The following is a 25,725-nucleotide window of genomic DNA, read 5'->3' as shown; positions in this document are numbered from 1 at the left end:
TTAACTATTGACACTTGTGAATAAGCTAGCACAAATTAATCTTGACACATTTGCAGACGAGTGATATCTTACAGTGAACACTTTGTAATTATATTTCAAAATGAAAATTAAATGACACTTAAAACTAGGTTGTCATGCTCAATGAAGCGAGCATGTAGCTCAACCGATTGGCAAATAAAATTCAGAATTTGAGCCACATGGTGCTTATGTACCATACTTCACTGTGTCAAACCCATACGTCTAGAGTGGATGATAGTAATTGCACTGTGGTGTTGTGGATGCATTTCTATGCAGCACTTTATCATTTAGGAGGGACCATCAATATTAGATGCCTAGTAGTGTTTCACTGGTTTGCTAAGAGGAAATAAATATTCAGAGGATCCAGCATCTCTACCTAGAGTTGCCGAGTTGTCCATTTCTGATTTGAATGGTGACAAGCAGACTGGGCCTTTCGGATCTGATTAGACACTGTTTCCAATTTGCTTAAAAAAACTTTGGGAAGGAGTGGTCCCATCTCTCAAACTCTAGCCTGTGATAGGGGCAGCTTTATCATGAGTTCCAGTATGAGCCAGTCATCACCAGAAACCACAAAGCAACGTTTGGGAGTAGACTGATATTTTTTGTTATCTTGGGCTGAGTGAAATGTGATTTGGGTGTTTCCCTCTGCTCTAGGCTGAAGCATCAAAAACACTCAAGAAATACACAGCTGAGGGATGATCCGTATTCATTTTTCTACTTCCAAGATGGCCCATTCTAGAATATAGGCTTTTGGAAGGAGAAGAAATAGGAAGGAAAAAACCATAACTCTTGCCTATAGGGCACTACTAAACCAAGTCCTTCTAAGTAGTCTGGCCACTTTTCCATCTGGCTTCCTCTGTGGGCACTCAGTGTGTTCTCATAAGGGGCATCTCCCGGGGCTCCAGCTTTTGAGGCAATAGACAGCCTGATGCCTAACTCATGATATATAGCAAATACCATTATGCTGAAGAAGTTGTTTGCTCTTCTGAGGGGCAGCTTCAGTCCTCAGTAGGACTTGTATGAAGTGGGTAATATTTCTTTTTATAGACCAGATGACATGTTCACGTGTTGAATTTGATTGTTGGACGAAGAAAGGGAATGTACAATTTGTATGTGGATCCTGAATTTTAAAATTAACATATTACCCTCAAAAGGATAAATATTAAATTTTGTTTTTAAAAAGTGCTTTGTACATCTGACAGCCACAACAACAACAAGATTTTTTTTTTCACTGCTTTTTTGGCACTCCTTTGACAATATTTCTAAATTTTATCAGTTCTGGAACTCTTTCCTTCAGAAAAGGTTTCACCAAAGTAGACCACAAGTAATCTGTAATGCTTACAGATTTTACTTTTTACATCCAAATTAAGCTCTTGAGAAAACTGTAGCCAGTCTTCCTGTCTTTATTCTCCAAAGATCAGATTTCGACATTCCCATTCTTTCCAGATGACCAGTGCAGATATGGATGAACTGCTCACAAGTGTCATACAAAGGGTACTGTTCACCTACAGAGAAAGATTTAGGGGGTAAGCAGAGAGGTGGCACCTGTTTGAAATTTTTCATTTTCTCCAACTTACTAAGTCTGCCTCTCTCATTTTATAGGAACTCTTTCACACAGAAGTGCAGTAAAGCATTCTTGTCATTCCGAGAGAGATACCTGGGGTAATGGCAAAGGTGCAGGCATTTCATTTGAACTTAACGAAACTTTATTTCTGATAGATTGCAAGACAACAGCAGCAACTTCTGCAGCAGCAGCACAAAATTAATCTCCTGCAGCAACAGATCCAGGTCAGTGTATTTTATTACTCTCAGCTGATTGTACTTAGATACTTTCCTCCTTGCAAATGGAATTTAAAATGCTGCAAATGCGCCCCTCTCTCGTCAACAGCACCAATAGGGCTGTTACTCAAGGATGTTGTATACAATTGTAGACGTGGATGTAGGAAACATCGACCACGACCACGTGGTGGTCTAAGCATTCTTTTCGGATGTGAGGGTACACAGAATAAACCTTATCTCTTTTTCCTTGTGCCATTCGCCCGACACTCACCCAGTGGAAACCTAAATGGTTTCAAAGGTAGCACACATGTGCTGTTTTTATTGCTACAGACCACTTTCGGCTTTGTATTTTACCACCTAATGGTATCACAGGGAGAAGCTGATGCTTATTTGTTGGTTAGGACAGTCTGATTGGGTCAGTTATAAGAAGAGTCTTACGACCTGGGAAAAGACTGGTAATGATTAATTTGGTCTTTAATAAATATTCTCTGCATTTCTGCTGGGTGCTGAGGGGAATAGAAAGATCAATGAATAATGATGTGTCTTCAAGGCGCTTATAGTCTAGAACGGAAGAAAAACTTGTTCCCATATAATTGTAATACAATTTTTAAAATCCCTTCTTTGTTTGGCAGTGTAACGCGGTACAGAGATCATGCTTACAATGGCCTGGGAAGGAATTCTGATTTCTAGCATTCCTTTAGACACTTGATGGTTAATGTAACTAACAGCTCTCTGGGATAGGTAAGGGAAGTGGCCTCCATTTTTGAAAAGGAACACAGGTATGTGACTTCTAGAAAACCTTAGAATACAGACGTGGTTGTCTGGTGATTAATCCTGAGGAATACTCATCCCAGATTTCTGTCTACCTGCCACGTCCTCTGTGCTTTCTCTTGGCTGCTGTGGATGTTTTCTAACCTCTGCAATCTGTGTTGCAGCCTAGTTGGGGCAGTATATTGTGAATTATAGTATTCCTTTGCTTGAGTTTAACATTACACCCTCCTGTATTTTTAAAAAATCATTTGCATAAAGTCATAGTTTACTCTTCTATTCTTTCATTGGTGAAAGCCAGTGATTTTTTAACTTCTTCACTCGGTAATCATCCTTGGTGTTCCATTTAAAGTACCAGCTTGGTGCCTGAGGAAATTCCTGTACCTCGTTTGGCATTTTGTCCAGTTATCTTCACTCAGACGTTTTAGCCAGTGACTTCATTGTTGTTTAATTCATTCTATCTTCCCTACGCAAGTGTATATGTTTCAAAATAAAGAGTCCAAATACAGAGGGGATGGAATGTCTCTGGCATTTTTGACAGTGAGCTTTTACAATTAAATCTTGGAATAATTTCTCATCCTGATATCTCTTTTATGACTCATGCTGAGATCCTTAATTAAATAACTGTCCAGGTGTTCCTTGGTTTTGCCCTTATTAGAATTTTCAGTGTATCTCCTACTGCTAAGGTCAAGATTTTTAGCCTGTGGTTTCCTACATTTTTCTCTAGATTCCTATCTAAGAACTCAGTAGGTGTTAAATAACCTGATCATTTAGTTCTCTCTCTTTCTCCTATTTGTAAAGTAGGAATGGAAGAAGTTTCCTGAGATGTTCCCTGATTTATCAGTTACTTATTGTTAATGTTTTTACTACATCTTAATTATTTACTTCTTTATTTATTTTGAATGTATTTCACTTCTTAGTCCACTGTTTGTATGAAGTGGCTGTCTTAATTGATGTTTGCTTTGTGGTACTGAGGATGTCAGAAGAATAGCAACCAAATCAGTTCAGAGCATTTTTATGAAATATTATTAGTATTTACTGATTGCATATGATTTTATAGTTATAACTTTACTACATGAAATTGATGCCTTTTTTCCAGAAACTGTAGAATGTGATGTTAAAATATTATTCATCAGAATGTTCAGTTTGAGAAGATAGGAAAATTGTTTTTTCCAGTTTTCTAATAGAATTTTAATTGCTTTTAAAATTGTGGGTATTTCTTATTGTTTAAATTTTTAAAAATTGAAGCTAATCAGCACTTGATCTCAGCTGCACAAATGATAAAATCAGAGAGATTCAAAAGTGTCAGAGTTGCATTCATTTTAGAAATATAGGAATCTTTGTAATAAGAATTCATATTTTAAAAAATAACAGGGAGCAATAATCTGTATTTATAGTTCATTCTGTCCTGAGCCACTGCGTTACTTCATATCTTGTCAGTATTTATCTTATCAGTATAGACCATTCAAAGAATTTTTCAAATGCTGAAAAACACTCCTTACACAAAACATATTCATCTCTGGCACTTATGAAGCAGGTATTTGATATTCAGACTTTTAGATGTTTTTTTTTGGGGGGGAAGGGGAATGGGCTAACTGTATTTTCAAATATGGTGTTTGACAGTCTATAGTCATGATCAAATTTAGAAGAGATTATTGTTGGGCTAATTTTAGTATTCTTTTTGAGCAAAATATGAGCTTTAAGAGATGCCTCAAACACTTTTCTATCATGAAAGAAACATTCTCCCTTTTGAAAGCAACCAGAACAAAGAGTAAAATAAGGTGAGCACAAAACCTTCTTCTGAAAGCAAATGTATGCAGAGACAATTTGAGCAAGTTTGACCTTCTTTCTTCTTTTTAAATCTTGAGTCCTAGAACCTGTTAGCTAACATGGTCAGCAAGTTGGAGCCATGGCAATTGGAGTATGAGTGTCAGGTGGCTACACTCAAGATTGCCTCTACTTCTAGTTCAGAATGCTGACTTGTGAGTCAGTCTTGTTCCGGAATTTGCAAGCTGTAATAGAAAGAAAGGGAAGAGTGTCTAACCTCTTATAATAACCACACACCAACACATCTGGGCCTACTATAATCGAAACAAATGAAAACCTGAATGGTTTACACAAATTGAAAAGCAGGATTTTTCCTTAGAGATAGAAAAAGGCATGATGAAGACAGTATTGTAAAAGTCCCATGCTTATTTTATGTGAAATCATTCAAAAAGTAAATATGTAGTTAAAAACCATATCATTTATACATTTTTTCTTCCATAAATATAATTTTTTGACATAATTTTGCCTTAGTAAATTCTAACTAAATTTTGAAAGAGATACCATGTAAGCCCTATTTACAAAGTAAGATGAATGATTTTTGTGAACCAATGTTTTTATATTTTTGATGAGTCAATTTTTGCCATTAAAAATCAGGGTAATAACTTTAAATGATTATTAAAATGCTTTAATATTAACAGATCTTTTAGGAGGCTGTTTGCTTAGTGAATTCAAATCCCTCTGTGCTTTGGGGAAAATGGTGATTCCTCCAATTTTTTTCATATTAAGTAATTCCCCCGATATAGAGCCCAGAAAAAGTTAGACATTTTTGATATTTCCTGGACAGAAATAGCACAGTTTTCATCAAGTCCATGGAAAGCCAAAATAATAGATGATGGAATATGGGTCCTTGGAATTGGGAATGTCGGTTCTCGTACTTTAATTCCAAAAGACAGATGACTGCTTCAGTGATATCATCTTCCTTGTTCCCCACTGTTGCAGTAGACTATCTTAGCCAGTCTTTCAAAGCATTTTATTTATGAGTTATGTTGACCAGTAAACAAAATCCACTTTTAATCCATTGGACATACCAAAGTATATGTACAGTGTTTTAATCAACTACTAAATAGAAGGCTAGTCTAGTGTTTTAATCAACTACTAAATAGAAGGCTAGTCTCCTTTCTCAAAGGAGAAAATACTTTATAAATCCTGCTTTCTTGATCCATCCATAAATTTATTGATCCAACCTCAGTTGACCATGTCATGGTTCTTGAGTCTAGAGAAGATCGTCTTCATGGACACAACGTACCACGTTCTTTGGTTTCGATAGCACATTACTAGGAACACATTTAATGATGGCATTTTGTTGCTAAAACTTAACCTTTGGAAGAGAATTCAGCTCATGAAGATATCTTGGTGAGAAACTTACTTTTCCAGACATGAACGGTGTTACCTCCTTATTCACGTCTCTTCAAACCCCAACCTTAAGAGATATTCAAGTGGCTTATATTGTGTGCTATAGAGGCAGTGTCCTCGCCTCACATCACTGATGGAACCACGCTGGTCTTCTAACATTGGGCTGGCTGGTTGGGGGATTATTCGGGCATTTGGCGTGCTGAGCCAGAGCCAACGATTTAGTGAATTCATCCATACGAGCCTTTTTTAGTATAATTGTGAAACTTGTAATTCTTAGCTATTTGTTAATCTTTATGAATTTTAATCTTTATTGATGAATGTGTAATATTCATTGCCATTTCCTCATCATTTAACACATGCATTAGATGGCAAACCTCATCTGTGGAAGGCCTGAACTGAATGCCATTGCTGCTGCTTTCCGCATACTCTTTGTCTCATCTGAAAGCTTTCTATTTTAAATGCTGTAATACAGTCTGCTTATTTACAAGTGTTTTTCTCCTTCCCGAAGCTTTACTCTGCTCTAGAGAGTATACCCATATTTTTCATGCATGGTATTTTCTATTTTGACTATAATATATGCCTGTGTGCTTTTCAATATTTTGTGTGTGTCTGTGTGTTTTTCATGTGATAGAGCACCATTCGATATGCGTTCTTCTTCTTTCTGTCTGCTAACCAGGAGAGATGCTGATATTATAAGAAAGGAGGTGATTGTTCTTAAACCATTAAACAGAATAATTCGAGATGTACTCTCACCTTTTAAGGAGATAAACCTTGCCTTTTGTTTCCTTCAATATGATTAACTACAGGCAATTCAGGTATCTGCTGAGCAGAATAAGGACTACCTTTTTATGTGAAGTAGTTGTCTAAAGATCAGAAATAATTACTTTGTACATTAGCCTTCATGGCCTGTATGACCTGGTTAATTAATTTTTTGCTAGGATAATAATAATAGATATATATTTGAGGATATGCTTCATCATTAAGTATCTAAGTGACCTCTAATTTTAAGAGCTGGACCTTGGCATTTATTGTCTTTTGGAGATGGCTGCAGGAGCCAACAACGAGCCTGATGAAAGTCAGGAGCCCTCCAGTCTCACGGAGTCCCTCTGTCTTATGTTGTATCTCTGTTAATTGTATTTAGCATTGATAAACAAAAAGCAATTACAGTGCTCCTGTTTTGGCTCTAGCCAATACGTCTTTTTTGTGTTATTGATCAGGTAACGAATCTCCTTCCAACAGCCCCTGAACAGGACTAAATAAACCCACTGGAAGTAATTTGATACTACTATTGGCACTGTACATGTATCTGATACTCTCTTGCAATGAAATGAGAGTTATAAACAAAGCTTAGAAGTATAGGATTAGCCCCCAGCTTCAGCAAGCCCTTAAAATATTTTGTAATTCTATCTTCAATCATGAATTAGCCAGGAAAAACAGACCCTGTCTCCTCTATTTCTCCGCTGTATGCTGTTTTTAATTGCCCACAGGCAGGCTGTTGTGATCTTCTTTGGAAGTTTAAAACCAAGATAAAAATGCAAATCTAATTATTTCTTTTATGTAATCTAATTAACTTTGTAAGTAATGATAGATGTTCCATAGCTTGCTTCAAACATTTAATAATGAAGTTTCTGAATTAGAAAGAATAGGTAAAGCTGCTATAATTCATGAACAGTAAGGGCCTTCCCAGCTAAAAATATACATTCTCTGTGGATTAAAAACTCCAAATTAGCCATGCTGGACTGTTCAAGTTGGAGTGGATCTAAAAAGAAGAAATGATACTTGCTCAGATCCTATGAGTTACTTACTACATGGAGTTATGAATCAGCTTGCTACCTGTTTTCTAGATGTGGCCTGTGGCAGAGATCTTTCAGCAGACCAGAACCTGAATCTCAATGCTTTCCAGGCACTGGGCTTCTGTTGCCCTCACCCCCTCTAGGTGACCCTCCCTTCTCTGTTTTGCCTGCTTATATTTACCTCTGACTCTACTCCCCAGCTCTTTTTCAACCTACTGATACTAAAAATTCCAGGAAACCAGTCTTTGCTTCTTTCTGAGATTAATGATGAAGGGAGAGTACATGACCCCTTCAGAAGCAGGACGGTATGGAGCAGAGTGGGCAAATGACCCAGGTGGTGCTGGCATGTGACATTACCATTAGGTAACACTGAACCAATCCCATGGGGGAAAGGCGGCTGTCTTCTATTTTTTTCTTGATCTCTTTGATTACATTGAGGGCTCAGTTTAGTGTTAGTCTTTAATAGCTTTCTAGGATGTGCTAATCTCTCTCTGTAGGAAAGACTGAGAGAGAGAGCGAGAGAGCGAGAGAGCATCCTAGTCTCAGAGTCTTTGGAGGCGATAGCATTTAGCTACAGATAAAATGAAATAAAGTAAAATAAAAATAAAATAAAACTTTGATTTTTGTACTTACCTGGTTATCTTGTATTTATAACAAGAGATTTTAGGTTTCTATTTGAGGTAGTGCTACGAAGTTTCCTTTAGAAATAAATGTATTTAAGCAAAAAAAGTCAATTTAGATAAAAACCTTAAGCAAATAATAGTTGCGTACTTGGGTATGGCAAAAATTACGAAAGTAGTCTTTAATGATAAATTTGGGGAAACCTCTGAGAAAATACGGCACTAAGAGGTATTAAATGATCCCCCTTCATATTGCTTCCACTTCAATAGAAGGTTAAACTTGAAACATCTATAGAGGTCCTCATGTTTCTCATTTGCTCGTGGGGGGGTTGGGGATGGGCCGGTGGCTATTACTGGCAGCAATATTGTGAGTTTATCATTAAGCTATATTTAAAAATAGCCCTGACATTATTGGGGGTGGTTTGTACCTCCGTTGGAATTAAAATGCCTTTCCTTTTTGTGAAGTAACGGTGGTAATAGATGTCATGTACTTTGTTTCTTTGTTTTCCAGTAGTTTATTTGGTAAAATGAGACATTCCCAGATACACACACACACACACACACACACACACACACATACATATCCCCAGTTTTGTTTTTCTTTGAAATTTCCTTGGAACTTTCTCTCCAGTCCAAATCCTGTACTTCACAGAGGGAAACCGAAACTCCAGAGTTGTCAAGCTTAAAAAGCTAAATATTGTCCGAGCTATGAATGGGGCCCAACTTTCCTGACTCCTAGTCTAGTGCTCTTTCCAACATTCCAGGTTATGTCTCAATTTGCCCTTTTTGTGACTTGAATAAATCTTAGTGCACTTTAGTTTCTTAGTTCGTAAAATGTGGATAATAATGCCTAACATCTAAAATCTCATTACATTCTCTTTGTCCTTAAACAGAAAAAAATTGAAGATTTGCCATTAGAATCAGTTTATATCCCAGAACTACTACAACTATGGGTATATACCCACAAGGAAAGAGATAAAAAGAACATAATTGGAATCTTCCTACAGTGTAGTATGAAATGTATTCATGGCTGAATGACTCTTTTGGTATTTACATATAAACTTCTTAGATAGTTAATTATTTTACTTTCTTGGGGCTTTAAAGTGGTATGTCTTTATATTGAGGGTCAGTCACCTTTAATGTTAATACTTTTCTTTATAGCTACCTTCTCCAGCTGACAAAAGTGAGCAGTGAGTGACAGCATTTGATGCCAGTGGTTCTCAATCTTGGTTGTACCTTGTAATCACTTGGAAGCCTTTTAAAAATACTAATGCTTGGGTTCCATCACAGAGATTCTGATTTAATTGGTCTGAAATACAGTCCTCATGGAAGATGGTTAAAAACTCTCTAGATGATACTAGAGGACAATCAAGATTGAGAAATACTGCTTTATACAGTGTAATGCAGACTAAATGATTAAATATGAACTCTTAAGTTGTTTGGACCATCTATCTATTTACCTAGCAAACATCTATGTATCTGTATCGGTGTCTATATCTAAATAAACAGAGGGTTGGGCATAGCTTGAACAAATAATTCTTTAGGAGCTGAAATATACTTTTGACTTTGGTCAGAGCTATTTTACTTAAAAGCTAGAAAGCTTATGAAGGATAATTGTTTAAACAACTTAAATGTAGTTAATTGTTGTAATAACTTGATTTTTATTTATATGTAGGTATACTGGCAAAACAAGAATGTGTTGAGATCAGAATATTTTTTCCTTTGCAAGATGGTATTTAAAATAAAAATGAAGCATAGCATTTCATAATAATACAAAAACTTTTAGAAAATAAATTCTCAGTTACTATTTAAACAAGATGACCCAGGAAATCAACCCATTATTTATTTTTATATGTATTTTTTCTAAAAATTCTCTACAAAATTGACTACATCTTGATACACTTGTGGAATGTATGAACCTGAATACACCTTTAAGCTAGATTTGTACATATAAGTAGAAGATATAGAGAATTAGATGCATTATTTCAGAATGTATGTAATTTAAAATTTTTATAGAACTAGCACAGGTATTGGTTAAATAAATCCAGATTTAAATTCCAGTTCTACCACTGATTAGATCAGTGATCTGCTTTGCTACTTACTAGCTGTGAGACAAGTTTCTTAATGTCTCTGAGCCTATGGTTTCTTAATTCCTAAAAGATGGGTAATAATAGTACCTTACTAGTTGTGAGATTAGAGATCATCAAATAAAGCCTCTAGTTAAGTGCTCAACGTACCATGTCTATCACTATCATTATTTTTATTGTTGTTGTATACCAGGTATCATTTCAGAATACCTTATAGAGAAACATATATATATACACATATATATATGGTATCTGTGTTTATAAGTATGTTTGTATCTATATACACATGTATATTTAGAACCCACAAATTAGTGATGTGAATATAGGGTAATCAGTGTGGATGCACTTAAATCTATTATGACCATGATAATCTAAAGGAAAAAAAAGAGTAACGATTTTCTCTGGCTGCCAAATGAGAGCTGTTTCAATTGTCAGTGAGAGGAGAGTAAGGTTTATCAGGCACTCAGGAGTAGTTGGCCAGGAATTAGCGCTGCCTGGAGATTGTCTAAAAGGGAGCACGGGATTTTATTCTGGAAAATAGGGTCAAATTCTCACCTTTCACACCAAAATGGGCTTTCCTATTAGATCAATAGTGCTTGCAAAGTTAGAGGGACAGTAAATGAACCTTTCCAATTTATTTTATAGCTTTAAAAAAAAACCACAGATGAAGTTACGTGATGTAGCAGCACAAAATGCAAAAGTCCTTCTTGTTTAAAATAAAGTTGTTCATATAAATCTTGTGTACGCCATCTCCTGTAAGTCAAGCATTTGCCCAGCTTTTGTGAATTATGTCTATACTTAGAATTTAAGAAGTTAAACAGTATGCATACCAGACTTGAGAGATGGGAAATAAAAATTGATATACTGTGTGACTCTTGATATAGCACAGGGAAATATCTTTTAAATTCTGAAGGGATGTACTGACATAACCATTTTTAATTCACATAAGGTAACTCCCACTCAAAGTTATTAATGTTGGAGTCAGATATTTTTACTTGTTCAAAATAAAATAAATGATGCAAAAGGTATCAGGGTCTTACTGTGAGACACTGAATTCATTTTATGTACCACCCTTTCCATTAGGAAAATGTTGAAGTTGTAACATTAAACAATGAAAGTCAAGGAATTCACAGATCAGAATAAAGGGTCAAGTCCATCCTCAGTCAGGTTATAGTCATGACTATTGTTGAACGTGGAAGATTTGAATTTTCTACAGTGGCTGAAATTAGTGCAGATGGAAAGGGCTCTCAGCTGGGGTGACTGGGCTGCTGCTCGAACATCTGACAAGGTGGGCAAACTATTCTAAAGAACTCGTAGCAGGCCCAGCTTATTCCGTACTGGACTAGCATCATTTGTTTCCCAGCCACACAAAGATTGGCTGCTCCTTATGCATCCTTTAGTTGTAGCATTCATAGGAAAAGGGGGCAAAAAACCCCCAAGGAAGCTGATTTTTAGTTTCAGTTGATCTTCTAATAACTTTGTTCCCTTCTGAAAGTTGTGATGGTGTCAGGAACCAGTTACCCAAATGGAAAAACATTCTTATGTGCTATTATTTGATAAAAGATGTAAGTAAGTCCTAGTTCGCTGTTTTGGAAGCTGGCTATGGCAGAAGTCATTTGTTAATGTACAGAGAATTAGTTAAATACAAGGCTCTTTAGGATTCCTATAATTGAATGGTGCCTGAGGAGGCAATGCAGGGCCTGAAGCTTCAAGGAGAGGAGAGCTCTCCAGCTGCTGGCTCATGTATTTGTCTGTCCTAAAGGACCTTTTTTCATCCTGTGTCTGTCAGCTTCTCCTTCCTCCTGACTTGCATTTCACTGAGAATCAGGAATGTCATGATAGCTCCCAGATCATCAGTTTAGGAGCTGGAGGCTGGGGTTTGAAGGAATCAACATGGATATAGTGGTGGAAGAATGAGCTTAACACAGAAGGTGATGGAGAGGAAGGAAGTGCATATTGATACGAAGCTGTCACCTTGCTCAGTGATGAGGAACGGAGACTTGAGAAAAGGAAAAAGTCGTTCCAAGTTTTTCTCTCTATCCTACTCTGTGTAATTCTTTGTAATGCTTTGTGCAGACTCAGGTTTCTAGATTTTATGTTTGAGGTTAGATGGAGTGGAGGCACAGTTAGATGAGCTGGTACACTCTATGGAAAAGCCTAGAGTGCAGGGTGCCTGGCTGGCTCGCTCAGTGGAGCATGTGACTCTTGATCTCAGGGTAGTGAGTTTCAGCCCCACATTGGGCATGGAACCTACTTAAAATAAGAAAAATAATGCATATGTACATACATACATACATAAATATTTTTAAAAAGGAAAGAAAAGCCCAGAGGAGCTGGCAAAAGTGAGATAGTAGTATTCATTATTGGTTCTAGCCAGAGGTTATTCTCAGATCAGGTAGACCAGCTCAGATCCACAATGATAGGGCAAACATGTAGTCTAACATTGGAAGAATCCCAGCTCATGGCTGGAGTATCTATAGTTCAAGGGTGGAAACCAGGGCAAAGAAAAATGATGTTGAGCTCTCGAAGTTGGCCTCCACACAACAGCTATTTTCCTGTTAAGATTGTCTGATTTGGTTCTATTGCAGATTGTGAGACACACTGGTCTCTGGCAGGGCCCTTCCAGGGTGTCTGTTTTAGGGTAGAAGTACACCCCTGAAATTCCTAGGGATCCCCTGTGGGAGGGAAATTCAGATCATTAGCAGTCCAGTAGAAGAGGTCATTGGAATTCTATGTTTAGGACTTGGCTTCCATATCAGTACAGTATCTTTCCTTCTCAATAAGATTGGACCTGACTGTGGAGACCTGGGTTTGTGATATACTACAGATATAATACAGATATACTGTATACCTCAAGTGATTAAGTGTACAATCTTTAAGGCAGATGTCTTTGTGTAATAGAATCATACTTAAACTATTTTTTCTTGTTTAGTTTTTTAAAAAGATTTTTTAACATGTATTGCTTTTGTATAAGAAAAAACAGTTAAAAATTTTAAATGTGCTTTGAAAGAACAGTGATTTTCAATATCAGTAAAATTATTAAATTTATTATGGTATATTCATGTAATGGGCTGTTATAGACTGTTAAAAATATTTACAAATAATTTTTAATGATTTAAGGTAATGCTTACAGTATGTCATCAGGTGGAAAAAAAAACAATGTAAGAATGTAAGTACATTATAATCTTAACTACATAAAAATAGGCATAAAAAAGACTAGAAGAGAATGCATTGTTTTTATAATTGACTTTATTATTCTTATTTTACGTTTTAAAATGCAGGTAACAAAAAAGGAATAGACATCTATCTTTTTATCTTGTGATCACCTGTGGAATAGATTGTGATCACCAGTAGATCATCAGATCTTATGATTTAATTGTCATATCTGATTTCTGGTTGCTTAAATAGAGCTTCCAGTTAATAAAAAACAAGCAGGTCTCCAGATAGCTGGAAAAAAGTGTACAGGTACAGATCTTTCCAGTACTGTCAGGCTATTTTACTGATATCTATGCCTGTTCAATCTCTTCCTCGTTTTCCTAACCGGCTTTGCCTAGGACACGGAATTAATTCCAGAGACTTGTATGCTCCCATTGGCTCAAGAGGCCAGGATATCAAGCCTAGGAAAAAGGGATACATAGAGACAATAACTGATCTACTCTCAGCAGAACTTGCTCTTCTTCCTTTTATGGAAGGTATACGGTCCCAACTGGGGGACAAAATAGTATTAGAGCAGTGTGGAGTGGCAGAAAGAACCCTAGACTTGGACTCAGGATGTCTGTATCTAGTTTTTGTTCTGGTAGTAAGTACATGACCTCTGGAAAATTATTCTTCTGCAGTGATTCTCATTTTCCATATATTTACAACAAAGATCATTGTACAAGATTATCGCAGAAATTCCTTGTGACTCTGACCTCCTGTCAGATGAAGGGAATTAACTCTGGTCCTTAGAAAATGGAGAGTAGTAGGCAGTTTTGCCTAAGAAGGTTGCAGGCAAATGTCAAGTTTGGCCACAGCATAAGCCATGTCCCCCTAGGAATGTTTGCATTTTAAACCATTGAAAGGTTTTAAATTATGAGGTCAAATTCATGTTTCCTTTGTGGGGTATTGTGATGGCTTGTAATGCCTGCCACATGAAATGATGGCTATCGGGGATTCTTAGAAAGACATATTTAGAGAGAGGGCCTATAAATGCCTGCTTTCAGGCTGCACCAAACACATTTCTGCAGCCAATGACAAACTCCTGCCGTTAGGGCTATATAATGGAAAGGGTGACACAAACTTAATTTTAGTGTTGCAAGTGAAATATTATAATTTTTGGAAAAAATCCTTATAGCTTTGCTAAAGTATTAATTGCAGGAAATTACAGCATATCCTCGTGTAGTATTATGTCAGTGGCATATATAGCATATAACACCTTTTCCTAGTCTCTCTTGTTTTCACCCCAAGTGTTGCATTTTCATTTGAAAAGAGATGTGTTAAGTAGTTAGAATTTTGTCTAACTGTGGGGGTGGTGCTGAGTGAGGCTCAGACTGTCTGAAAACAATTAAGCTGGGAAGGGGAGACTACTTGGCTATGCTTACTAGAAGTGGGTTTACTGCTTGAAGCATAATGATATGGATATTCTTTTGGCCATATCCTGATTTCTAGCTTGTTAGGGTTCATCTTCTAGTCCCAATAAATTTTCCAACTACAATTTATTTATTGAGTTGCAAGATAAAAAATGAGAGAATTTCATTTCTGATGTGTGGTAGAGTTTAATATGGTTTTCCGATTTCCTCCCATTTTGTTTGAAGTAAATAGGGTAATTACTCACTAAAATTCTAATATCTTTCAGGGCTTTAGGGATGAATCTAAAACAGAACCATATAATGTTTTATTTAAGCAAATCCATGTTCTTATTAGGCAGTTCACCTTAATGTCATTTTTTATAAATAAACTTTGTTTTATTTTTTCGAGGGTTATTTAATTAATTTTGTTGTACTACCACATTCTGACATCTGCATCTGCTAAGGCCTGCAGGACGTGATTTGTGGTTTAAAAATGAAAATAATTTATAATTTGAAAAATGATAAATCATTTGGGAATGATACATAAATATGAATGTAAAAGAGTCTAATGTACTTCCATCTCTTTTTTTCTTTTGTACTAAAGCATCTGTACAGTTATCTGTGTTTGCACACAGCATTTGTGCCAGTTGTACATCTGATTAATATCTAACTAGATATGAGTGAAACCTGTTCTGGAGAAACTACCGCAGTGCTGGCTTCTTGAACTGTTTATGGTTTCCATTAATTGTGGGGCTTTACCATATAACCATTGTATAGATCTGGTTTTACTTATGAAATCCAGATCTGCTTTTTCTTCCCTGCTGAGCAGGGTGAAGTTACTCATGCTACCAGCTTCTTATTATTTTGGGGTTCACAGCATCTTGGGGATTGAAGCTGTCAGCCCTGGAACTCCCAGAGTTTCTGTGGAAAGATTAACATTGCTGGAGTAAATCCTTGGTAAGTTTGCTATACATACAACACAGTCGGGTTAAGCAAGCACTTTACTTTTGAATAAAGTATTTATTTTAATAATTATGGAAAGATACTCATTTCCCCACAGCCGTTCCCCCTCTCCACTTTGGGTAAGAGTAGTCTAGGCTAGAAGGCTTTTAAAGTCTGGTCATCAGTCTTTCATCAGAGCCTCCATATTTTTCCCCAGGGGGAGGAGTAGGTAAAGGAATGAGGTAGGGGACAATGCAGAGATTTCTGTGTAAAAGGTAACATTGTCTTTTCTCCTTAAGAAGGCTCAAAGATCATCTTATTTTCTTTGGAAATGAGAATGTGTGAGGGGGTATTTTGGTTGGGTTTGTAAGGCTATTTTATTTTCCTAGTAAAAAGAGCTGGCTTATTAGGTAGTGGTCTTAATCTCCACCCTGAAAGAACATGGTGGCTGTGGGTTCCAAAGGGCGAAATGTATTGGATTTAAATAGGACAGCAAGTCTGTCCAGTTCTGGTCCTTAACCATTTCATATTTGCCAGGGCTAGCTCCTGAATATAGGTTGAAAACAGCTTGGAGATGTACTGGTAATTCACAAAATGGCTGTTCTCATTATTAACCATTAATGTAGGAAAGATATCTGGGAAGAAATCTAAGGAGATAACTGCCTCTCCGTTTATGCCGACAGTGTTTGGGAACATTCTCATTACCTTTTTGACTAGAAAAGTCTTATTGCATTTGGAAAAACAAAACAAGACAAAACAAAAAACCAACAGAAGGTCCTTTTTTTTTTTTTTAAACTAACTAGCTGTGAAGTTGTATAAGAAAGAGAAAACACTTTGAAAAATGGTCCGAGCTCTCGTGTATTAAGCACAGCAGATGAAATGATTTATTGGGTTTTATACACATTCTGTAAAGGGTAAGCATTGCTAACAGAATGAGTGGCAGCCTCTGGGAGCTGAACAGGCCCCAGGGACTAGTCTTTGTTCCTCTGGTCTTGACAGGCATGTGTCTCTGTTAAATGAGAGCTTAATTTCTCTCATATGTGAACAATTTCCAAGCCCAACAAAGGCAGCCAGGACTGGAGCTATTTAAAAGAAGCGGCACAGGAGGAAGCATTCTTGAAGAAAGGGGATGCTAAAAGGCTAATTACTCACCATGGCTTAGCAACTATTTTATTTTTTCCCTAAGCAAGGTTTATTAACATGGATCTGCCACTTTTTTTTTTAACATAAACACACATTAAAATTACAAGGTTATATTTTTATTCTTTGTGAAATAGCCATTTGCTGATCTTTGCTCATTGAAAAGAGGTGCCCCCATCAGCAGTGGTGGTGTATATCATGGAATATTAATTCACTAGAGGGGGAGGGGAGAGGCTAATATACTTTGGATCCTTTCTCTCTCAAGTGGAAGGAATTTAAAGTATTTACTAAGCAGCATCCTTGGCAACACTGTGAACCCTTTCTTTAGACAGTAATTGCTTAAAATGTGGAGGGGATCTTTATTTCAACATTTTCTGTGGGTGTTTCAAACTATGATTTGTTTAGTTTGTCTCAATTTGTGGACTCTGGCATCTGGGGGAAAATCCATGTTGTTAAAGAGGCATACATAGGATGTTACAGGTATATTTCCATTTACACTGTTCATATTTTCTTAAGGTTTTGTAAACTAGATCATTTCCCCCCCCTTTGACTTGTATTATAACCCTCATTAGCCCTTTATCTTAATTTCTGACTACTGATCTTTAAATTTCTGTACTTTTCCTTTCAAGCTTGATATCTTAAGGTAATTATCTCTAAAAAACATATAAATATATTTGTGTGACAACTATTATTAAGGTAAGAATATATAAACATGAACAATAATTACCTTCTTATTTAACTGTTTTGTGTGTTTTTAAAACAGGACACACCAAGTATTTAAATTGTTTACAGAGAAGAATTTTAGAAATGAAAGGGGAATTTATAATTTCTTATGAAGACACTATGTTGAATATTGAGACACTTTGGCCAAACTTGCCTCTTGATTTATTTTAGAACTAAAACAGTGCCCTAGGTTCTCTTGATGATCGCCAATAATTTGCTGAATGACCTTTGGCAAATCATTTAATCCCTGGGGCCTCAAATGCCTCATCTGTAAATAAAGGTTTTTTCCATCTCTAAACTTCTGTGTTTTAAGAATGGATCTCTGAAATGAAACAAATGACATGATTGCAGAGTGCCCATAATAAATTTGTTTAAAAATCCCCCTGAAAAACATTATTACAAGTCTACATTTTGAATTTTTAAAATGGAAAAATCACGAAGTCTTCTAATACGATACCTTGACTGGCATGAAGCCAGACGTGCAACATTATCCTTTCATGGGAACAACATTCTACTGTACATGACAGTTTCTGTGTGGCACACCAAAAAAAAGTGGGAAAACTGTTGATTTTATTTGTAATGATGGACAGCTGACAGATAGCTCTTTTGATTGCATTTATCAAAGTGGTCTTCATGAATGAATCACATTTTTCATAAGCCATTTAACAGTTGTAGTAAAAATAAGAGTATAATTTCCGCCTGCATGGCTATTTCTATTAGTGTATAGATAACTCCCAAAAGTGTTTGTGCCCTATGTATGGCCACGATGATCCAACTCAGAAGGAGAATGGGTGATATCTTTACTTAGAGTATGAAATGGTGACTATGTGACTTGGAGAGGGAAAAAAAAAGCCATTTCCTCCCAGGTGCTTTTTTTTTAGTATTCTTGCTTGCTACCCAGAGGTACTGTGGTTTCCATAAGAAGTCATGTTTTTGTAGAAATAACACATGCCAAACCACTTAAACTAATGACTAAGCATCTTTGTTCCAGATTTGGATTGCATTTGAATATGAAAAACAGTAAGATCTTCAGAAATGAGAGTCAAAGAAAATTCTAGCATCCTTTTTTCTGACATGAATTAATTAGGTTAAGATTTCTTTCCCTTTTTTGTTTAGGATGTTATCCAGAATGAACAACCAATATCATTTCTTTATAGATCTGCCTCTCTTTCTTCCAATTTTTTATTGAGATGCAATTGACATACATCACTGTGTAAGTTTACGGTGTATAGCCTAACGGTTTAACTTACACATACATACTATGAAATAATTATCACATTAAGATTGGTTAGCACCCCTCATCTCATACAGATTTAATACAAAGAAAAAGCAAAAAAAACCCCAAAAAACCAAAGAAAAATGTTTTTTTTTTTTAAAGACTTATTTATTTTAGAGAGAGAGATTGATCAGGGAGAGGGCCAGAGGGAGAGAGAATCTTGAAGCAGACGCGGCGCTGAGCACAGAGCCCAACGCAGGGCTCTATCCCAGGACCCTGAGATCATGACCTGAGCCAAAATCAAGAGCCAGCTGCTTAACCGACTGAGCCACCCAAGCGCCCCACAAGTTATTTTCTTTGTGATGAGAACTCTTCAGATTTATTTCCTTAACAACACCCATATATATTATACAGGAATGTTAACTATAGTCACCATGTTGTACATTACATCTCAGTACTTATTTATTTTATAACTGGAAGTTTATGCCTTTTAACCACCTTCCTCTAATTCCTCCTCCCTCTACCTCTCTGCCTTTGGTAACCACAAATCTGATCTCTTTTTATATGAGGTTTTTTGTTTGTTTGTTTTAGATTCCACATACAAGGGAGATTATACAGTATTTGTCTTTCTCTGACTTATTTCACTTAGCGTAACACCCTCAAGATTCATCCATGTTGTTGCAAATGGCAGAATTTTCTTGTTTTTATATGGCTGAATAATATTCCATTGTATATATACACTACAACTTTATCCACTCATCTGTTGACAGACATCTAGGTTGTTTGCATGTCTTGGCTATTGTAAAAAATGCTGCTATACCCTCGGGGTGCAGATTTCTTTTCAAGTTAATGTTTTCATTTCCTTTGGATAAATTCCCTGAAGTGGAACTGCTGAGAAATATGGTAGTTTGATTTTTGAGTTGTTGAGGCTCCTCTGTACTGTTTTCCATAGTGGTTGTGCCAGTTTACAACCCTATCAACAGTGCACGAGGATTCCCTTTTCTCCACATCCATACCAGCATTTATTATCTCCCATCTTTTTGATGATGGCCATTTTAACATGCATGTGGTGATATCTCATTGTGGTTTTAATCTGCATTTCCCTAATGACTAATGATGTTGAGCAACTTTTCATGTACCTGTTGTCTGCCTCTCTTTTGTATTTCCTGTTCTTATAAATGACATCACTTTAAGTCATTTGATCTCAGCTTTTTCTTCACTCATCTTACAATAGCCAATTCTAGTCCAATTTACCTTCAAATGCCTCATATCTATCTTCTGTTTTTCATTCCCCCTGTTACCAACATGATCCAGACTACCATTGCTTTATGCCCAAACTGCTGAAATGTAGTCTTAAATTGTCTCCTCACCATCAGTCTGTCCCTTTCCACTCTACACATTAATTCCAAAGTATTTTTCCTCATTGTGCTATCTTCTTCTCAGAAGTGTCTAATGGTGTCAATGATTTTGATTTACTTAATACATTTTCATTGAGTGTTTATTGTATTTCTGACACTAGTCTTTGAGGATATGGCAATCTACGAAAATTTCTGCCCTGCTCAGCTTACATTCCAGTGGGGGAAGGCAGGCATAAATGAGAAAAGTAAAATTATAACATGTCGTAGGAACTGCTATGCAGGAAAAATAGAGAAGGAGAAAGAGGTAATACAGTTTTAAATAGTTTGCTTGGGTAAGTACTTATGAAGAAGATATCATTTGAGCAGAGCCTTGAAGGAACAGGAAGCAAGTCAAGTGGATATCTGGAGTAAGACCCTTCCATGCAAAGGGAACAGCAGATGCAAAGACTCATGGGTAGGAGAAAGCCATCTCTATTTAAGGAATATCAAGGGGCCACTATGGCTGGTAGGTATGGGGGTAATTTTGGAGGGTGAACAAAATGGAGAAGAGTAGGAAATGAGAACAGAGAAGGCCTTTTACATCTTTGTAAGGACTTTGGTCATTAAGTAGAATGTGAGGCCACTGAGAATGGCCTGATCTGATTTGGGGTTAACAGGATTGTTCTGGCTATTGTGTTGCAAATAGACTGAAGAAGCAAGAGTAGAAACTGGGAGACTAGGAGAAGGCTATTCAGGCAACTGATTTTGGTAACTAGGCCCAGGGCAGTGGAAGTAGTAAGAAATGGTTAGATTCCAGATACAATGGGAAAGTAGAGCCGAAGAGATTTGGAATGAAGGGGAAATAGGAAAGTCACTTGAAAGTGACTTCAAGGACTTTGACCTAAGCAACTAGGAAAATGGAGTTGCTGTTCCTTGGGAACATTGTAGGAACAGGTAACAGCAGAGGGTAAGAGTGAGCAGCTGGTGAGTGGAAATGAGGCAGGAATTCAGGAGTTTAGTGTTGAAGTGTTGAGTTGAAATACTCATTAGAGATACAGGTGGAGATGTTGAGTAGGCAATAGGACATACAAGGCTGGAATTCAAAAGGGAGATAAGGACTAGAAATGTACATTTGGGAATATCAGTGTGTGGATGGTTTTTAAAGTTCAAAGTTGTTAGCTTGAATTTCATGGCCTGCGGTAAAATGGTTCCTACTCCCATTTCTAGATTTTCTTTTTGCTAGATAATTAATCACACTCGTCTATGTGTTATTTCCTGAACATGATTGTGCCCTCCTGTCTCCAAGTCAATTATCATTTTGTTTTTTTCTACTTGGAATGCCTATTTTTCTCCTCACATTCATCTTTGCCTTTAAAAAACCTGGCATTCTATTAAATCTAGTTCCCTGATCACCACTACCCCTATCCCCTGCCTGAGCTAGTCATCTTTTTCTCTTCTGAGCTTACACAGCCCCTGGTGCTTTTCTTATAGGACTTACACATGCTACCATACTACTACCATATTTTAGCTTGTTTTACATGTCTTATCCCTCCAACAAGATCATAGAATCCTTAAAGACAAAGGTCACGTTCCTTTTTACATTCCCAGCATGCCATGTCTTATACATGGTTGATGTTCACTGAATATTGTTGAATTGGATACTTGAAATCTTAAATCATTTTAATGGACAAAGGAGACAATCAAAAGTATTCTTTTCTTTTGTGTGCTCATCACTTAATGAAGCAAATATTGAAAAAACATATCTGAAATGAATGGTACTAAAATATTTAGCTGATGACTCCATGAATTCTATACAATGATGGAAATTTAGGAAATAGTGTGCTGAATTCTCCAGGCACCGATCTGACCAAGGTTAAGGCTATCCCGTTTAAAGAGATAATAGTTGATGAATTAATTGGCTGTTCAAATCCTGCTTGATTAAAGTTGGTAATCTTGATGAAAAAACAGAATACTTTTTATAAATGAAAAAAATTTTTAATGGTTTATTTAGAAAATCATTTTAGTGACCTGTTTGGATTGACTCTGATATTAATTAAAATGCTTAGAGCAAATAGGACTGTGAATGCATTTTACTACAAAGTTTCATTGGCCCTTATTTCTGTCTTTAAATTAGTGAATAATTTGTATTTATAAAAAAAGAAATATTGAGTACTTATATGCTAAGGACTTTTATAAGTCCTTTACAAATGTCACCTCCTTATATCCTATGTGTTCAGCCCTTTAGACTTCTTTATTGAGCATTATTGAACTTTACTACAGTTTTTGAAAGTCAGTAATGCCCTGGTTCCTTGGGGGAAACTTCAAAAAGGAGTAATAAGAGTTATGTTTTTTTATAGCCTAAATTTACTATCTAGTCTCTCTTTTGAGCTTGATAACTTCTGTAATTCTTGCTTCTGTTCTGTTAAAACCAGAAATCTTGGGAGTGGTAGATTTAGTTCAATTCTTTAAATGTTTGTTAAATGCCTTATTGCTGAGCTGCAGATAGCAAGGTGGAAAAGATAACGTCCCTGCTTTGCCAAGTTGACGATTTAGTAAGAGAGACATCTGAACAATAATCATGTTGTTGTGAAATGTTGATTTTTTTTAAATTTAATAATATTCTTTATTAGCTTTGTTATGATCATAGACAAAAAGTATTTTAGTTTTATCAATATTTAAGAGATAAAGGTATATCTCTTAAATGTGATAGGGGTATTTGTGGCTTGCAAGTGTTCACATCAAGCAGAACAGTGGTACTTGATAGAGCTCACGAAAATACCCTGAAGATTTCCCCCCAAAAGTAGATTTTTAAAAGAAACTGTTTTACTATTTGTTATTTTAGTAATCGAATATAGGAAAAACCAAAGTTAGCAATAAAAAAAAAGCAGTTTATTTCACACCCTTCACTGAATATCTGCTCTGTGTAATGTGATTAAAAGCTGGGTGTATGAAGGCATTATAGGAAATGTGAGACATAGTGCTTTCTCTCAAAGAACTCTTAAAAGAACCAAGGAAACAAAATGTCCGTATATTTTAAAATGTGAGAGCAATTACAGAGTGTCTCGTCAGCAAGTACAGAAACACTGATTATAAATGGAATGGCTAAATGCTACAGGTCCACCGATTATAATGATTGAAAGTAAAAAGTTACAGACCAAGCAAGAGACTACTTTACAAAATTTTTGTTTGCCTTAAATTGAATTTAGTAGTATGTTGTACTTTTCATTTTCAGCAGGGTATAGTTAATGTGTCATTTGAGAATTTCTACAGGCTCAAACCTTCTTTGTCTTGCAACCAATCTCTTTCAGAAATGGAGGGCCTTGAGCAGTATTAAGCTGGTTCTAGGGCTGAGTCACAAGTACACCTTTCAATGCCCAAACTCTTCACAGAGGACACGATATATACCACATGATGAACTGCAGTTCACCGGAGCCACAAGGGGAGTCTGCAGGGCATTATCCTGCTGGGATTAACACTGTCTTTGGGGTAGTTTTAGAAGCCAAATCCATGTGGTGTCAAGGCTCTGGGAGAATGGTTTAACCTATAACTTAGGAGGACTTCACTCAAGATTTATTGGCAAGATTTGCTCTTCACTTTAAGGGAGAGATGCTTTTCATCCTGAGACTTGATCTGGAAAGTGTGTGTGGAAGTTTTTTTCCTCTCTCCAGATTTTGTTTTTCCTGAGATGTCTGAGAAAGCCTGTTTTAGTCCTTTTTTTGGTGGATGACATCAAACCTTTTTTTTTTTTGATGCCTAACTTTCTGAAAGGTTAGAATTATATGTCCTATCAGTAATTGTAACATTTTTTTTACATGTTTGTTTTCTATCATTTAATTCTCCTTTAAATTGAAACTTTCATTTGTAAAAGGTGTAATTTAAAAAAACTATAGGAAATTAGACTGTTTGGGCTGGAAGGGGCTTTGAAGGTATTTTTTTCTGCACTAATGCAGTAAGAAGTGTATTTCACATCACTGTTGAGCACAACACACCTATGCACCTATAATAGAAACAGAAATTTCATTAAATGACACTTGTCTTACTACATGGGCTTTTTGTTGGAGATCTTATCTTTTTCTATTTATTTGTCTTCTCTCCCTCACTTTTGCATCCTTTTCTCTGGTTCTCTTCTCTTCTCCGTTCTTCACATTATGTTTCTGTTCTTTTTCACTTTCTCTTGTCTTCTTCATTCTCTCTCTCATTATCTTTTCTTCTCATCTCTCTTTACTCTTTTTTCTCATTCCCTCATTTCTTTCACCTTCTTTCTCTACTTCTCTACTCTTTCTCTTCTCTCTCCTCCTCTTTCTTCTCTTTCTTTTTATTTCCTTTTATTGGTCCCTTTTCCTCTTTTTCCCTTTTCTATTATATTTTTTTAATGTCAGCTCTGTCCCATTAATTGGTCATAGCCACAAAGTTTGGAGAACACTGACCCTGGTCAAACCACTGATTTCACACGTAAGGGAGCTGAGGCTGACGGAGATGGAGTTTTCCAAGATCACATGTTATGTCCTGGAAACATCTAGTTATCAACAGAGTTAGATTTAGAATGTAGGACTTTGAATATCTGCAAAGAAACCAAAACATTCGGGGCTATATGGGCATCTTATTAAGCTTCTGAACCTAATTCTTACTGTTTTGAAGAATACAAGCTGTAGTTAGTTGAAATTTTAAGCAAGAATGTCTAGGTCAAATTTTGGAAATTCATATGGCTTTCTAGTTTAACATAGTTGCTTCATTATGAACTTAAAGTTATGACTTTTTCCAAGTGAAGAAAAATTAATACAGTTATGTGTGAAACTTGAAGGCCTTCAAGGTTTTGTTATATATAACCGCACAGAATCCTTACGTTAGGACAAGAAGTCAACAGGAGATTCTATTAACTTATTTTCATAGCTCCAAGATGGAGTATGGGTGTGAAGACCATGAGCAACCAAAGACTGATGAACAGTTAGTTTAGCCCCTGCCAGGGGTTAGAATGTTTGAACAGTGAGTGTCAGAGAAACATGCTAAGACGAGGTCAAGTGAGAACAACAGAAAAGTCTAAAATCCATCTTTTTTTACTCAGTGCTACCAAGTGCTAGGTACCATGGTATGTCAAATGGCAAAAAGAAAGAAGACTAAAAACCTTTAACACCACCATTACGCGGCGTACACTGGACTTGGTTCTCAGTATGAGCACATATTGACCACAGAACAGATTTTTTTCTTGCGGAGTGGGGAGGAGTTTTGTGGTGCCAGTAAAGTTGCTCCACCCTTTATTTTTCCTTTGTCCTGCTTTTGTCTCCTCAGTATCTCACTCTATTTGTGCCTTTTTCAAAAATCTACTTTGGATGTGTGGGGGTATTTTGTAACTTAGTTTCCTTTTTTTTTTTTTAATTACTAAGAAGGCACAACAAATTTTTAACCATGGAATTTACAGCAAATACTGTAAATAAATTTGCTACAATATTTGGATTTAGGAGAATAGCAACTAGCTACTGAAATAATTACATTTTATGTTTAAGACTTTCATAATATATATATATATATATATATATATATATATAAATATAACCATTGTCAAATGACAAGTAGTACG

The 25,725-nt window shown here is 36.3% G+C and overlaps 1 protein-coding gene across 31 annotated transcripts in view; it reads left to right on the top strand.

The window, feature by feature from the left end:
• SOX6 (SRY-box transcription factor 6) overlaps positions 1 to 25,725 on the top strand; it is a 583,500-nt gene that overhangs the window by 389,352 nt on the left and 168,423 nt on the right. For all 31 annotated transcript variants that reach the window (XM_034646122.1, XM_034646128.1, XM_034646121.1 and 28 more), the window contains one exon: positions 1,738 to 1,806. In XM_034646122.1, the coding sequence (XP_034502013.1) occupies positions 1,738 to 1,806 (69 nt within the window). The remainder of the gene's footprint in view (positions 1 to 1,737; positions 1,807 to 25,725) is intronic.

The sequence above is a fragment of the Ailuropoda melanoleuca genome, chromosome 16 (assembly GCF_002007445.2).
Source record: "Ailuropoda melanoleuca isolate Jingjing chromosome 16, ASM200744v2, whole genome shotgun sequence".
NCBI classification, from domain to species: domain Eukaryota; kingdom Metazoa; phylum Chordata; class Mammalia; order Carnivora; family Ursidae; genus Ailuropoda; species Ailuropoda melanoleuca.
Note: the sequence above shows the minus strand (reverse complement) of the source record. Positions and strands in the feature narration are given on the sequence as shown.